This window comes from Garra rufa, chromosome 21 (genome assembly GCF_049309525.1).
Source record: "Garra rufa chromosome 21, GarRuf1.0, whole genome shotgun sequence".
Classification (NCBI taxonomy): Eukaryota; Metazoa; Chordata; class Actinopteri; order Cypriniformes; family Cyprinidae; genus Garra; species Garra rufa.
The window spans coordinates 3,913,631-3,931,203 of record NC_133381.1 but is presented as its reverse complement, the minus strand read 5'-3'; the positions used below and the strand labels follow the sequence as shown (position 1 = coordinate 3,931,203).

The 17,573-nt window shown below is 32.2% G+C and overlaps 1 protein-coding gene across 1 annotated transcript in view; it reads right to left on the bottom strand.

The window, feature by feature from the left end:
- The window catches only part of sntg2 (syntrophin, gamma 2), a 96,579-nt gene that overhangs the window by 23,068 nt on the left and 55,938 nt on the right, over nucleotides 1-17,573 (bottom strand). Inside the window, exons 11-14 of the mRNA XM_073827180.1 lie at nucleotides 13,711-13,749; nucleotides 13,330-13,446; nucleotides 6,172-6,243; nucleotides 4,580-4,789 (exon numbers count right to left, since the gene is read on the bottom strand). Of these exons, the coding sequence (XP_073683281.1) occupies nucleotides 4,580-4,789; nucleotides 6,172-6,243; nucleotides 13,330-13,446; nucleotides 13,711-13,749 (438 nt within the window). The remainder of the gene's footprint in view (nucleotides 1-4,579; nucleotides 4,790-6,171; nucleotides 6,244-13,329; nucleotides 13,447-13,710; nucleotides 13,750-17,573) is intronic.

Genomic DNA, 17,573 nt, shown 5'->3' with positions numbered 1-17,573 from the left:
TGAATTTGGTGAAAACAGTTTTGGTGTGAACATCCTAATTGTTCAAGTTTTTCAATTATATTATATTATATTATATTATATTATATTATATTATATTATATTATATTATGTTATGTTATATTACATTATATTATATTATCATTATTATTATATTATTATTATTATTATTATTATTATTATTTATTATTTGTGCACACATCCGATTTTGGTAAAAAATATTAAATGTGTGAATGTCCGGTTGTTCAAGTTTTATTATTTTTATTTATTATTACATTACATTACATTATATTATATTATATTATATTACATTATATTATATTATATTATATTATATTATATTATATTATATTATATTATATTATATTATATTATATTATATTATATTGTGTCCAAATTTGGTGAAAAGTTGTTCTATTTGTTTTACATTTATTTATTTATTTTATTTATTAATTGTGTGAACATACGAATTTTGTGAACATTTAAGTGCGAATGTCCAATTTTTTCAAGTTTTTTTTTTTATGCTTAAAACTATTTATAATTTCTGTGCACATGCACTCCTCAACAAAATCACCCCAATCATTTTACAATGATTAATTCAATCCACTATGCATTGCAGAAAAACAAAATATCACATTGCCATTTTTTCCAATACAGTGCAACCTACTACAAAGGTCAAATTCATCACATCCCATCACAAGCTGCAATTTTGAGCTGAATTTAATTTGAAAGCGAGCGTCATGTTGATCTGTTCACCATAAAACTCAACATTTCACACAAAGAAATGTATCACAGATCGTCTCATTCACGACGTGCCCTTCAAGGACAAGAAAACGCCATTTGGAAATCGCCCTTGGAATAAAGAGCGAACGGACACATAGTAAATTTCACTGTCATGACTTGGCAGCACATCACGATGGTCTATTAGGCCTTTTGTGGCCTTTACTCCCTCAATTAGCCTCAAATAAAACATTAGCTCTGTGTTAGATGAGGATTTTGATTTCTTGCATGGAATATGATATGCAGTTTATCCAGAGAGCCATTAATCTGCTCCGCTAAGCCAAAGTATGAGCGAATCAACGGCGAAGAGCCGCCGGCGGAGCGCTAAACCTACATAATGCTCATGAGCCATAAATAAATATGCTTTAGTAATGCACACTACAGCGGATATCGTGGAAACGAGCGATGCGACGCTCCGCGTTTGACCCCGGGTGGTATTTAAGACGACTTAAATGTGAGTAACGCGGGTCTCCGGAGCCGCTCAGACTTAAATCCCCTTCATCCCATGAACTTATGTTAGCATATACTTCATAATAGACGCCCTGCAGGAGTTCAGGGGGACACCGGAGATGCGCTAGACCTTTGTGTGCTGGAGGTAATTTAACGGCTCAGTGAGGAGAGGTCTCACCGAAAAGACTCTTCAGAGGAATTTAATTAAAGCAGTAATAACATTTGAAACGCACGAATCAGACACGGACGCACTCCTGCTCTCGCATGCGTCGCACCGCGCTGCTGACAGATGCACAAATCAATGCTTCACTTGTCATATACCGCTTTCTGCCAGTTTCATCTCTTTCTAAAGACTTAATGCTGATTGACAGGATATATACAGGTCCTTTTCAAAAAATTAGCATATTGTGATAAAGTTCATTATTTTCTGTAATGTACTGATAAACATTAGACTTTCATGTATTTTAGATTCATTACACACAACTGAAGTAGTTCAAGCCTTTTATTGTTTTAATATTGATGATTTTGGCATACAGCTCATGAAAACCCAAAATTCCTATCTCAAAAAATTAGCATGTATCATCCGACCAATAAAAGAAAAGTGTTTTTAATACAAAAAAAAGTCAACCTTCAAATAATTATGTTCAGTTATGCACTCGATACTTGGTCGGGAATCCTTTTGCAGAAATGACTGCTTCAATGCGGCGTGGCATGGAGGCAATCAGCCTGCGGCACTGCTGAGGTGTTATGGAGGCCCAGGATGCTTCGATAGCGGCCTTAAGCTCATCCAGAGTGTTGGGTCTTGCGTCTCTCAACTTTCTCTTCACAATATCCCACAGATTCTCTATGGGGTTCAGGTCAGGAGAGTTGGCAGGCCAATTGAGCACAGTAATACCATGGTCAGTAAACCATTTACCAGTGGTTTTGGCACTGTGAGCAGGTGCCAGGTCGTGCTGAAAAATGAAATCTTCATCTCCATAAAGCTTTTCAGCAGATGGAAGCATGAAGTGCTCCAAAATCTCCTGATAGCTAGCTGCATTGACCCTGCCCTTGATAAAACACAGTGGACCAACACCAGCAGCTGACATGGCACCCCAGACCATCACTGACTGTGGGTACTTGACACTGGACTTCAGGCATTTTGGCATTTCCCTCTCCCCAGTCTTCCTCCAGACTCTGGCACTTTGATTTCAGAATGACATGCAAAATTTGCTTTCATCCGAAAAAAGTACTTTGGACCACTGAGCAACAGTCCAGTGCTGCTTCTCTGTAGCCCAGGTCAGGCGCTTCTGCCGCCGTTTCTGGTTCAAAAGTGGCTTGACCTGGGGATGTTTCTACTCCAGACTCAGTCCACTGTTTCCGCAGGTCCCCCAAGGTCTGGAATCGGTCCTTCTCCACAATCTTCCTCAGGGTCCGGTCACCTCTTCTCGTTGTGCAGCGTTTTCTGCCACACTTTTTCCTTCCCACAGACTTCCCACTGAGGTGCCTTGATACAGCACTCTGGGAACAGCCTATTCGTTCATAAATTTCTTTCTGTGTCTTACCCTCTTCCTTGAGGGTGTCAATTATGGCCTTCTGGACAGCAGTCAGGTCGGCAGTCTTACCCATGATTGCGGTTTTGAGTAATGAACCAGGCTGGGAGTTTTCAAAAGCCTCAGGAATCTTTTGCAGGTGTTTAGAGTTAATTAGTTAATTATTCAGATGATTAGGTTAATAGCTCGTTTAGAGAACCTTTTCATGATATGCTAATTTTTTGAGATAGGAATTTTGGGTTTTCATGAGCTGTATGCCAAAATCATCAATATTAAAACAATAAAAGGCTTGAACTACTTCAGTTGTGTTGTAATGAATCTAAAATATATGAAAGTCTAATGTTTATCAGTACATTACAGAAAATAGTGAACTTTATCACAATATGCTAATTTTTTTAAAAGGACCTGTATGTTAAACGAAAGGCCTCGTTCTTGTTACCATAATGCAAAAAGTGCACATTGCTTTAATATTATTACTGTAATGCATTACTGAAAAACAGATGATAAAGCAAAAAAAGCCTTAAATGGCATTTTTTTTTTTTTTATTGCAAATTTGATTGATTTCTATGGAAGCTTGTTTCTGCCAAGGAAAGAATTTTTTTAAAAAGGTACAGTAACTGTGACTTTTATCATTCAATAAAAGGTTAGAATTGCTAGATAGAAAATCAATATTGTAAGACGAACTCAGAACTGTGAGATATAAACTTGCAATTCTATGAACAAAAGTAAAAAATGTAACATATAAATTTGCAATTCCAAGTCAAAAATGTAAGATATAAACTCAAAATTCTAAAGAAAAAAGTCCAAACTGTTAGATATAAACTTAAAATTCGGAGAAAAAGTCTGAAATGTGAGACACAAATGTGCATTTCTGAGAAAAAAAGTCTAAAATGTAAGATATAAACTTGCAATTCCAGAAAAAAATTCCAAAATGTGAGACACAAATGTGCATTTCTGAGAAAAAAGGTCTAAAATGATATAACCTCAAAATTCAGAGAAAAAAGGCCAAAATGTGAGATGAACTTGCAATTCCATGAAAAAAAAAGTCCAAAATGTGAGATAAAAAATCCAAAATGAGAGATATAAACTTAAAATTCTGAGAAAAAGTGCAAAATGTAAGATATAAACTTGCAATTACAGGAAAAAGTCCAAAATGTGAGACACAAATGTGCCTTTCTGAGAAAAAAAGTCTAAAATGTAATATTTAAACTTGCAATTTGAGGGAAAAAGTTCAAAATGTGAGATATAACATCATAACTCTGAGAAGAAAGTCTAAAACCTAAGATATAAACTTTCAATTCTGAGAGAAAAAAGTCCAAAATCTAAGCTTTAAACTCGCAATTCTAAGGGGGAAAAAAAATCCAAAACGCAAGTCATAAACTTGCAATTACAGGAAAAAAGTAAAAAATGTGATATATAAACTCACAATTCTGAGAAAAAGTCCAAAATGTGAGATATAAACTTGCAATTCTGAGAAAAAAAGGTATTAAATGTGAGATAAAAACTCAAAATTCTAAGAAAAAGTAAAAAATGTGAGATATAAATTTGCATTTCTAAGAAAAAAAGTCCAAAATATAAGATATAAAATCAAAATTCTGAGAAAAAAAGTCACAATTACCTTTTTTATATTTAAACAAAAAATCTGACTGTGTCCAAACTTTTGAACAGTAGTTTTTTTTTGACAAAAAATTGTTAAGCTGAGAACATGATCAAATAGCCTGTATGTACAGTAATAAGAATAAAGCAATAAAAGCCCTTTAAAAGGCATGACAAATGATTTGTTCCTGGTTTTTGGTGATGTTTAGTAGGTTTGCGCTCACCCGTACTCTCTGCACCTCCATGAAGACGGCTCTCTGAAAGGCTTTCTCCCACAGCACCAGTTCGGAGCCCAGCTCCACGCTGTAGCAGAAGCTCTGGCCGTGACCCACGAGCACGCTGAAGCAGAAGGGTTCACTGTCCCGCAGCTCACCATCCTGCTGGAGCCCCATATAAAACTTGGTCTGTATCCAGCAGTCTTCGGCTATCCACAACTGGACAACAACAATAAGATTTCTGTAAGGATTTTAAATGTCTCTTCTGCTCACTAAGGCTGCATTTATTTGACCAAAAAAAAAACAAAAAAAAACAGTAAAACCAGAGAAAAATGATTACGATTTACAATACATGCTTTCTATGTGAATATATTATAAAATGTGATTTATTCATGTGATCAAAGCTGAATTCTAAGAAAAAAGTACAAATGTGAGATATAAACTCTTAATTCTAAGAAAAAAAAGTCCAAAATGTAAGATTTAAACTTGAAATTTCAGGATAAAAAAAATTAGAAAAAAGCTTAAAGTATCAGATATAAACATAAAATTCTGAAGAAAAAGTCCAAAATGTAAGATATAACCTCAAAATTTGAAAAAAAAAAAGTCCAAAACGTCAGATATAAATTTAAAATTCTGAAGAAAAAGTCTAAAATGTGAGATATAAACTCAAATTTCCAGGAAAAAAGTCCAAAATGACAGATATAAACTTGAAATTCTGAAGAAAAAGTCTAAAATGTGAGATATAAACCGAAAATTCTAGGGAAAAAAGTCCAAAATGTAAGATATAAACTTGCAATTTCAGGAAAAAATTACGAGAAAAAAGCCTAAAACATCAGATATAAACACAAAATTCTGAAGAAAAAGTCCAAAATGTAAGATATACACATGCAATTCTGAGAGGAAAAAAGGTCCAAAATGTAAGATATAACCTCAAAATTTGGAGACAAAAAGTCCAAAACGTCAGATATAAACTTAAAATTCTGAAGAAAAAGTCCAATATGTAAGATATAAACTTGCAATTTCAGGAAAAAAAATTGAGAAAAAAAGCCTAAAACATCAGATATAAACATAAATATATAGATATACACATGCAGTTCTGAGAGGAAAAAGGTCCAAAATGTAAGATATACACATGCAGTTCTGAGAGGAAAAAGGTCCAAAATGTAAGATATAAACACAAAATTCCAGGAAAAAAGTCCAAAATGACACATATAAACTTGAAATTCTGAAGAAAACATCTAAAATGTGAGATATAAACTCAAAATTCTGAGAAAAAAAAAGTCCAAAATGTGAGATTTAAACTCAAAATTCTGAGAAAAAAAGTCCAAAATGTGAGATATAAACTTGCAATTTCAGGAAAAAATTACGAGAAAAAAGCCTAAAACATCAGATATAAACACACAAACAAACTCAGAATTCCAGGGGAAAAAAATTCAGCATCATTACTCCAGATTTTAGTGCCAAATGATCCTTCAGAAATCATTTTAATATGCTGATTTGCTGCTTAAGAAACATTTTTGTGCTGTCAAATATTTTTTTGGAAACTGAGATACATTTTATTTTTTCCAGTCTAGTGATAAAAGCCATGCGTGCATTCGTACCTTATGAACCTTAAAGAGAACCTCACAGAGGTGAAAACTAGCCTCTGCTTGAGCCCAGTCTGATGCCAAGATCTGATACAGAAACACAGAAAGCAATGCTGTTACACATCCATGATTCGTGAGCATACAGCCGTTTACTGCAGAGACTAGGTTAAAGAAATAGTTCACCCGAAAAAGAACATTTGCTGAAAATGTGTTCACCCTCAGGCCATCCAAGATCTGGATGAATTTGTTTCTTTATCAGATTTGGAGAAATGTAGCATTACATCACCTGCTCACCAATGGAAGTGAATGGGTGCCGTCAGAATGAGATTCCAAACTAGGGGTGTGTGATATATATCATCTGCAATAATATCATAATTTTTGTTTTAATGATGTGAGATTTGATATTATTGAGCATATTGCAAAAAACAAACAAAAAACTCCTACAGAGTGCATGCATAACATTACATTATAATGTGTTGACTTTATGGAATTAACAAGAATTTGCATATTCATATTTAAGATTATGCATTATTACTTGTATCATGAATACGCCTTATTAATTATTTAAATCATTATTAATCTTTTTGAGAATATGTATTCAATATAAAAAAAAAACATTTTTCCCTGACTGATCTTTTGAGACATGAGACTGTATGCTGTTGCTATGTATTTATGTTATTTTCGTAAGGTACGTTTGACCATATGTATTATTAACTCTGACAAACACAGATGTTCTAAGAACAAGAAGTACTTCTTTGTAAATGTGCCTAGGTCTTTAGCAACTCTTCATCTATCTTTTAAAAGATTAGAGGAAGTTTTCTTGCAAATTATGCTAAAAAAGTGCTAACAACATGCTAATCATGCTAGAAACATGCTACAACATGCTAGTAACTTGCTAATAATGCTAACAACATGCTAGTAACTTGCTAATAATGCTAACAACATGCTAGTAATTTCACAATCATGCTAACAACATGCTAGTAATTTCACAATCATGCTAACAACATGCTAGTAACTTACTAGTCATGGTAGCAACATGCTAGTAACATGCTAATCATGCTAGAAACCTGCTAACAAAATGCTAGTAACTTGCGAATGATGCTAACAATATGCTAGTAACATGCAGCATGCTAGTAACATGCTAATCATGCTAGAAATGTGCTAACAACATGCTAGTAACTTGTTAATAATGCTAACAACATGCTAGTAACTTGCTAATCATGCTAACAACATGCTAGTAATTTCACAATCATGCTAACAACATGCTAGTAACTTACTAGTCATGGTAGCAACATGCTAGTAACATGCTAATCATGCTAGAAACCTGCTAACAAAATGCTAGTAACTTGCGAATGATGCTCACAATATGCTAGTAACATGCTAATCATGCTAGAAATGTGCTAACATCATGTTAGTAACTTGTTAATCATGCTAGCAACATGTTAGTGACATGCTAATAATGCTAACAACATGATAATAACTTGCTAATCATGCTAACAACATGCTAGTGACATGTTAATCATGCTAGCAACATGCTAGTAACTTGCTTATCCTGCTAACAACATGCTAGTAACTTACTAGTCATGGTAGCAACATGCTAATCATGCTAGAAACATGCTAGCAACAAGCTAGTAAAATGCTAATCATGATAAAATCATGATATTAAAATGCTAACCATGCTAGAATCATGCTACAACATGCTAGTAACTTGCAAATTATGCTAACACTATGCTAGTAAAATGCAGCATGCTAGTAACATGCTATTCATGCTAGAAATGTGCTAACAACATGCTAGTAACTTACTAGCCATGGTAGCAACATGCTAGTAACATGCTAATCATGCTAGTAACCTACTAACAACATGCTAGTAACATGCTAATCATGCTAGAAACCTGCTAACAACATGCTAGTAACATGCTAATCATGCTAACAACATGCTAGTGACATGTTAATCATGCTAGCAACATGCTAGTAACTTGCTTATCCTGCTAACAACATGCTAGTAACTTACTAGTCATGGTAGCAACATGCTAATCATGCTAGAAACATGCTAGCAACAAGCTAGTAAAATGCTAATCATGATAAAATCATGATATTAAAATGTTAACCATGCTAGAATCATGCTACAACATGCTAGTAACTTGCAAATTATGCGAACACTATGCTAGTAAAATGCAGCATGCTAGTAACATGCTATTCATGCTAGAAATGTGCTAACAACATGCTAGTAAGTTACTAGTCATGGTAGCAACATGCTAGTAACATGCTAATCATGCTAGTAACCTGCTAACAACATGCTAGTAACATGCTAATCATGCTAGAAACCTGCTAACAACATGCTAGTAACATGTTAATCATGCTGTAAACATGCTAGCAACATGCTAGTAACATGCTATCATCTATCTATCTAACTTTTAGCTTTTAAAACTACTTTAAACTTCAAACTATTTCAGACTGAAAACAATCAAACTTAATTAAAACTTTACAACTTTTTAAACTTTTTAAACTTTCTGGTCCGGCTTTCTCAGGTCAACTCAAAGTTTGTCTTGACAATCTTTTTTATCTAGTTATCATAATTGAGTGATTAAATGTAAGAATTTGACTCAAAAGATGATATGATGCACACTTTTAGAAAAAATGGCCATAATGCCCATAAAAGGTAAAAATCATTTTAAACTTATTGGGAAAGAATCATTTCTATCACTGCTGTGAACTGACCACACAGAATATGAAGAATATCAAAGAATTCAGGAGTCAGCACGGTAGTCCTTAAGCACAATAACACACAGCAAAAAACGGTCTACTTATCGTTATAAATAACATCTTGAGAGCTGCGTGTTTGTAAGTAACAAATCCCTCTTTAAGACATTTTAACTTCAAAGCATTGTTTCCAGGTAAAATACGAGTCCATAATCCATAATATTCTGACGGCACCCATTCACTGCAGAGGATCCATTGGTGAGCAAGTGATGTAATGCCACATTTCTCCAAATCTGATGAAAAAACAAACTCATCTACATCTTGGATAGCCTGAGGATGAGCACATGTTCAGCACATGTTCAGCACATTTTTGGGTGAACTGTTCCTTTAAGAACAAGTCCAAAAAGCAAAACAATGTATTGCAGACGCTGATTCATTAATTCACCCCTCTGTTTTGGAAAACTAGTTGCACCGGTCATTTGTTTTATTTCTCGCCTTCAGAAATAGATTTTAACGCAGCCATTTCCATTAAAATTCATGCCTATGAAAAAGTTTGCTGTAATTACCTCTTCATGACCTACAGAGACATAAGGCTTATTTAACAGTCTGTTCTCGCTAAAGCGGCACAGACGTAAATCTGAAACATAATGAGATGCTAATGAATTTGCTGAATGTCTCTCTAGGCTTTAAGGCATGTTAAATGCTATGTTTCCTTAGATTCCTCCCGTTATTAATTCAGTAATGCACATTTAATGAAATGGCAAGAAATATCAGCACGGTGTTATTTCGGTCACTAAATTTATCAAAACCACTTACAATAACATTAATGCAGCCGCAGCGGAGTCACGTAGAGGACGACGCCGGAGTCAAACTAAATATCGCACTGCATTAGGAAGTGCAGATGCTAAAATAGCACACAAAACAGTGCCAACACAAAGTGCAGAGCTGTATTTCATAACCGATGAAACCTGTGTCTTCAGGCTTAATGGCAAAGATAAAACATTTGTCACCAGTAACGTATGTGTGCGAGGCCACCGCGGTAATGGCTTTTCCTCGCCACAGTCCATTAGAAAGTAATAGATTGATTATATATAATTAGAATGGATGTCCTGAGTCTCAGAGCAGTAGAGGACAGGTGATGTTTGTCATAGACCACAAAATTGGAGGAGAAAAGAGTATAGCATACTGCCATACTATACTATTTCTAAGATATGTACTACAGTTTAATGTAGTGCACTAGTGTTTGAAATGTGTTTCACGTGCTATTTAGGGTTCTCACATTGAGCAAAGTATTTCCAGATTTCCAGGCTTTTCCAGAAGAATTAAAGAAAACATTTAGAGATTGGTTTGTCAGATTTTCTGTGGGAATCTGACCAAACAGTTCAGTTTGCAAGACATAAAATCACAACTGACCATATGCAAGGAGCGCTCTTTAGAACTTCGGCATAATGATAAGTTCAGCTGAAGCTCATTTTATATGTGCTATATATAGGTGGACACACTTGAGACTCCTCTACTGCCTCGTTCTGTATCAGAAACTGAGAAAAATAATAATTGCAACATCATAAATAATGATAGTGGCATAAACATTCAGTTTCATATTATTTAACAACATATCATTTAAATGTCGAGCCTGATAATCCCAGGAGAGTACCTGCATAGTTCTACAGTCGTGGCCAAAAGTTTTGAGAATGACACAAATATTAGTTTTCACAAAGTTTGCTGCTAAACTGCTTTTAGATCTTTGTTTCAGTTGTTTCTGTGATGTACTGAAATATAATTACAAGCACTTCATACGTTTCAAAGGCTTTTATCGACAATTACATGACATTTATGCAAAGAGTCAGTATTTTCTTTCTCAGGACCTCTGCAATTGGACTGGGCATGCTCTCAATCAACTTCTGGGCCAAATCCTGACTGATAGCAACCCATTCTTTCATAATCACTTCTTGGAGTTTGTCACAATTAGTGGGTTTTTGTTTGTCCACTCGCCTCTTGAGGATTGACCACAAGTTCTCAATGGGATTAAGATCTGGGGAGTTTCCAGGCCATGGACCCAAAATTTCAAAGTTTTGGTCCCAGAGCCACTTAGTTATCACTTTTGCCTTATGGCACGGTGCTCCATCGTGCTGGAAAATGCATTGTTCTTCACCAAACTGTTGTTGGATTGTTGGAAGAAGTTGCTGTTGGAGGGTGTTTTGGTACCTTTCTTTATTCATGGCTGTGTTTTTGGGCAAAATTATGAGTGAGCCCACTCCCTTGGATGAGAAGCAACCCCACACATGAATGGTCTCAGGATGCTTTACTGTTGGCATGACACAGGACTGATGGTAGCGCTCACCTTTTCTTCTCCGGACAAGCCTTTTTCAAGATGCCCCAAACAATCGGAAAGAGGCTTCATCGGAGAATATGACTTTGCCCCAGTCCTCAGCAGTCCATTCGCCATACTTTTTGCAGAAGATCAATCTGTCCCTGATGTTTTTTTGGAGAGAAGTGGCTTCTTTGCTGCCCTTCTTGACACCAGGCCATCTTCCAAAAGTCTTGGCCTCACTGTGCGTTCAGATGCGCTCACACCTGCCTGCTGCCATTCCTGAGCAAGCTCTGCACTGGTGGAACTCCGATCCCGCAGCTCAATCCACTTTAGGAGACCATCCTGGCGCTTGGTGGACTTTCTTGGATGCCCTGAAGCCTTCTTAACAATGCAGTGGAAAGTTTTTTTCGGGATTAAGTTAATTTTCATGGCAAAGAAGGACTATGCAATTCATCTGATCACTCTTCATAACATTCTGGAGTATATGCAAATTGCTATTATAAAAACTTAAGCAGCAACTTTCTCCAATTTCCAATATTTATGTAATTCTCAAAACTTTTGGCCACGACTGTACATTTAAATGCTGACAGCTTAACACTATCATAACGTGTTTAGGCTAACGTTAGCTAGCTAGCCATACTTAATCTTAATCGTATTCTTGATAATCAGTAACTTGCCTTCATAGTCATGAACACATTTCTAAAATCTTGTAATATTTTAAAGCCTTTAGTATTTTTCAACTCTACAGCTGTGCAATAAAATTCACTTCAAAGATTCACTTTTCATTCATAAAGATGACATGGAAAAAATGTCTTTTCATGGAAAGCAATGTCTTTTTAAGATCAAAATGACATGAAATTACCCATATGACCAGAAGATGGCAGCAGAGGATCATTCATTGGCTGCAGCTGCCATTTCAACTGCCTAGTCTTAGACGTCTTGCTTTTCGATTTATTATAAAATTACTAGTATAATAAATTGTAGTACTTACTGAAGTATCACTGAAGTATATAGTATAGCAAGTGCAGAAAGTCATTTAAATGAATAAATACATCAATAACCTCAGACACAAACAGCCTATAAGGGTGAATTATTTAAATACTTAGTTCTCTACAAGTTAAATAAGTTAAATATTAATGGTATAAGAATTAAATAAAGCACTCAATATGAATCAATATGAATTTGAAATATTTTATATAATTTAATAACTACATCTTTTAAGCGTTATCTTGAACTGTAAAAGCTATTAAATAGCCTACATTTAACCAACACAAGATTGTTACTGCTGTAGTTTTTTTTACTTTGAATTTAGTCTGAATCATTTAATGCACAGAAGAGAGACAAAAACAGCAACTCACTTTACTGTCTGACTTATATTATAATTCATAAACCATAAGCTTTTTGTGAAAAATCAAAATTTGGGGAAACTTACTTTTTTAAAGTAATGCATTACAATATTGAATTACCTCCTTAAAAAGTAACTAATTGCATTACTTAGTTACTTTTTATGGAAAGTAACGCGTTACGCTACTTTTGCGTTACTTTTTAAATCTGGGCAGGGCTTGCTTGTTTGTTTTAATTATAAAAAGTCCTTTTTTGTCAAATGTAAAAGCCTTTTCACAGCAAGGCTTAGAGAAAACTAAATTGACGTCTGTTCAGTAGACCGCAGAAGAACAAATGTCAACTCTTCAGCAATTAAAAAAAAGGAAACAAATGTTAGATCATCTTGAGTAATTTTTGCTTATTAGTATGGATGAATTGGATCATCGGTTAATAAAATGGGATTAAATAGATAAAGGATATTTGTATTATTTTACGTATTTAATTATTGCAGGTTTGCGTTGAATTTCAGTGTTTTTATTCATTTTGAAGAACACTGTATCTGTTTATTGTAGTGAGTGAGATGAATTAATGCATGTTCAGATTTATTCTAGAACCAAAGTAACATCTTACTCACAATTTCTCTCAACATGGGGACAGGAGAGCTTTTAATCAATAAATGAGGGGAAAAAGTAACTGGCGTTACTTATTTGAAAAAGTAACTCAGATACTTTCTTGTCAATTAAAAAGTAATGCGTTACTTTACTAGTTACTTGGAAAAAGTTACGTTATTATGTAACTTGCGTTACCCCGTGTTTTTGAAAAAACATGTGTGAGCTTACAGGAGGACTCCTGAAGACAAGGAGAGAAGATCCTCTGAGCGCCAGGAACCTGCAGCTGTGAACGGACTCGACGTCGCCGCCCTGCAGGTGTTCACACACCCAACCCATGTGGACAATCTGAGGAGAAACAACACAAGAAACCCATCTGAGTGTGTTTGGCAGTCCTCTGCAGGTACTGGCTTTCTGCTTAGCAAATATGATTGAATTACTCTATGAATTATTAATCATAATGCAACAGAGCGCCAGAGGTCATGACACGATTTTTCTGATTATGACATCTCTCTCATACCGTAATGATAAAATATGATGAGACAGCACATTAGGGATAATTGCTTTCTGTCTTGTGATTTAGACGAATACATCACTGTATAAACGACCTACCTGATCATCAGGAGAACTGTACTTATTCGCCGTTTTTATCTGAAATGGAGAAAAACATTTACAAATCAATAACAGTATCATTTTTTTTTTTTTTTAGGTATGCATTTATTGTACATTTCACAGATGTACTTTATATTAAAAAAAAAACTATTATTATAATGATTATTATTATTTTACAAATTTTTATTAAAAATAGTATATTCGTACACTTCAGACTTTACAATTAAAAACACAAATATAGTAATAACAATATAATAATTATTAAGATGACTATTATTTATGGTTTTTTAACATATAATTGTACACTTTTGTACACTTGACATGTAGTTTACAAAATATGATTATTATGAATAATAATAATAATAATAATAATAATAATAATAATAATAATAATAATAATAACAAAAATATTTATTGATTTATTTTATTTTGCATCACAATATGCTATTAAGAATTAGAGGAAAGGTTTAAATTTGCTTAATTATTGTGAAAGTACAACAACAAAGTATAATGCTTTTTTATGCAAACTATTTATTTTACTCATTTATTATTATTATTATTATTATTATTATTACTATTATTATTATTAAATATCGCCAATAATATGATTATTATAAACTGATGTATTTATTTTTCACTTGAAACAATTACAATGATTATAAAATGTTATTATAACAATTTGTAATAATAATAATAATAATAATAATAATAATTATTATTATTATTATTATTATTGTTGTTAACAACAAATCATTTATTATTATATGATTATTATTATTAAATGTTTTTTTATGCAAACTATTTATTTTACTAACTTATTATCATTAATAATTATTTATTAAATATTGTCAGGACAATACAAATTGTTAATATAATATGATTATTACAAACAGATGTATAGATTTTTCACTTAAAACAATTATAAATATTATAACGTTATTATAACAATATATTATTATTATTATTATTATTATTATTATTATTATTATTATTATTATTATTATTTAGCATTAAAATGTTTTTATGCAAACTATTTATTTTACTCATTTATTATATATATATTTTTTTATTAAAATATTGCCAAATTGTTATTACAATATGATTATTATAAACAGATGTATTTATTTTTCACTTAAAACAATTATAAATGTTATAACATGTTATTATAACAATATAATAATAATAATAATAATAATTATTATTATTATTATTAACTAATTATTATTATTAGCATTTAAAAAATTATGCAAACGATTTTATTACTCATTTATTATTATTAATAATATATATGATTATTATTAACAGTTTTTTTTATTGTCATGAATGTAGCATATTAAAAATGCTTTACTGTATATTCTTAATGCAATTTCATTTAGTTAATTATTGCCAGGAGTCAGGACATGTCCACATGTTTTTGTGTGATTCACCCTCATGAGGAAAAGTTTCAATCAATAAACTCTTACTAATAATGCATTGCTTTCTGCAGCACAGAGGCCTATTGAGTTTCTCCAGATTCATGCTCTTTGGACTCGATTCACAAGTCTGCTGCGCCCGAACCCAGCACTTGCCAAGAATATCGTCTAACGATCTCATTTCCTGTGCGTTGTTTTAATTAGTGCATGCGCTGGGCTTTTTCTGAGTTTGTCACACAGCTGCCTGTTTTACGTGCAATTACTGCGCTGACGTCACCTAATGATGGAGACAGACGCTGATTGCTAAATGTCCAATTAACAGCTGATTGTATGTGCGAGTGGAAGCGGATCTGTTATTGTGCTGACCTATAACCTATAAATAGTGCGACTGACACACGCTCGAGCAGCGAGGATGATGGGAGATGAGTGTCGTTTGACCCGCCGGCGTATTATTGGCTGATAAGTCGAGTTTGGCTGCGATTCAGTCAACTGTCAATCACTTCTGACAAACACGACTGATTTAGAAGCAGCTCAGTGTTTGAGTTCAAAACACAGGCTTGCATTAAAACTAAACATATGACGACTTACCATATATACATTTCAATGCAATCTCTTTTTCAGACTGCTTGTCTATTAAAGCGTGTCATGCATGTGCATAAGAATTAGTCATAAGAGCATGCAATTGATTATTAGATCATATTCACAATATAATACGTTTATATGAAACAGTTACCAGAAGGTTATATCAGTAATATGATATGAATTGAGTTTTTATTTTATTTCACATTTATACATTTAAAAAGAAACTTGTCTGAAGACAAATGTAGAATTATTATTATTATTATTATTATTAATTTACATTTTAATGTGATTTATTAAAGGATTGATCAATAGCTAGTAATTTCATTGAAAGTTATTAGTAATTACAGTCATTAGTGATAAATAAAATAATAAATAATGAAAAACTTTTAAACTAAATTTTACATTTAGTTCTAAAAATATAGGACTAAATGTTATATTTCAGTTTAATAATAATATTATTAAATGTAGAAATTATAAATAACCCAACACAGTGATATTACTATAGGCAGAATTATTATTATTATTATTATTATTATTATTATTATTATTATTTGATTTGATTTATTAAATATCAATGGGTAATAATTTTATTGAAATTATTAGTAATTACAGTAATTCGTGATAAATATAAAATAATTTAAAACTATTTTAATTTCATTAAAAATATATATTTAATGGTAATAATATAGAACTAATGTCATATATCAGTTTAATAATAATATTAACAAATGTAGAACCTATAAATAACCCAACACATCAATATAACTATAGGTAGAATTATTATTATTATTATTATTATTATTATTATTATTATTATTATTATTGTTGTTGTTGTTGTTGTTGTTGTTGTTATTATTTATTTCTTTTTGATATATTAAATGATTAATGGCTAATCATTTTATTAAAATTATTAGTAATTACAGTAATTAGTGATTAATATTAAATATCAACAAAAAGAATAATAATATAGAACTAAATGTCATATTTCAGTTGAATAACATTAATAAATGTAATAAAAATATAAATACCAAACACAACAACAATACTATAATAATAATAATAATAATCTAATATGACTAAAATAATAATCTAAAAATGTTGTTTTAAACTGTTTCAAATTGTAAAGTACATCTGTGAATTGTACAGAAAGGTCAAATTAATGTAAAATAATAATAAATTATTAATTATATTAATAAAAAGTGTTTTTAAGTACATCTGTGAAGTGAACAAAAGTGTAAAATTAATGGAAAGTTTTAAGTTTTTTAAAAAGTACATATGTGTAAAAGAGTAAATTAATAAATAAGTGTTAAGAATAATAACAATCATGTAATAAATGCACAATTTTAAATAAATGTGTGTGTGTGTGTGTGTGTGTGTGTGTGTGTGTGTGTGTGTGTGTGTGTGTGTGTGTGTGTGTGTGTGTATATATATATATATATATATATGAACATCTGAGAGATGTACAAAAATGCTAAATTTTAAACAAACAAATAAATAAATAAATAACTGTATTTATAATAATCATATTATAAAAATAATTTGTATTTTTTTTTGTTTGAAGTACATCTGAGAAGTGTACAAAAATGCATAATTTTAAGCCTACATAAATAAATAAATAAAATCAATATATCAAGCATACATCACTTTTTTTCCTATAATGAAAAACTGTGTCAAAACAGAACTCAAGATGGAAACTTTCGACTTGAGACACCTCCAAAACAAAACATCTGTGTCAGCTTTCTTTATGCAAAAAGCAATTTCAAGTGCACAATTTTTTCTCTACAATTGTGAGAAATACAGCCTAGATTCTTCACCAAGAGTAACTATGTAAAAATATGGTGAACTATGTATCATGCAATGCCGCAGAAG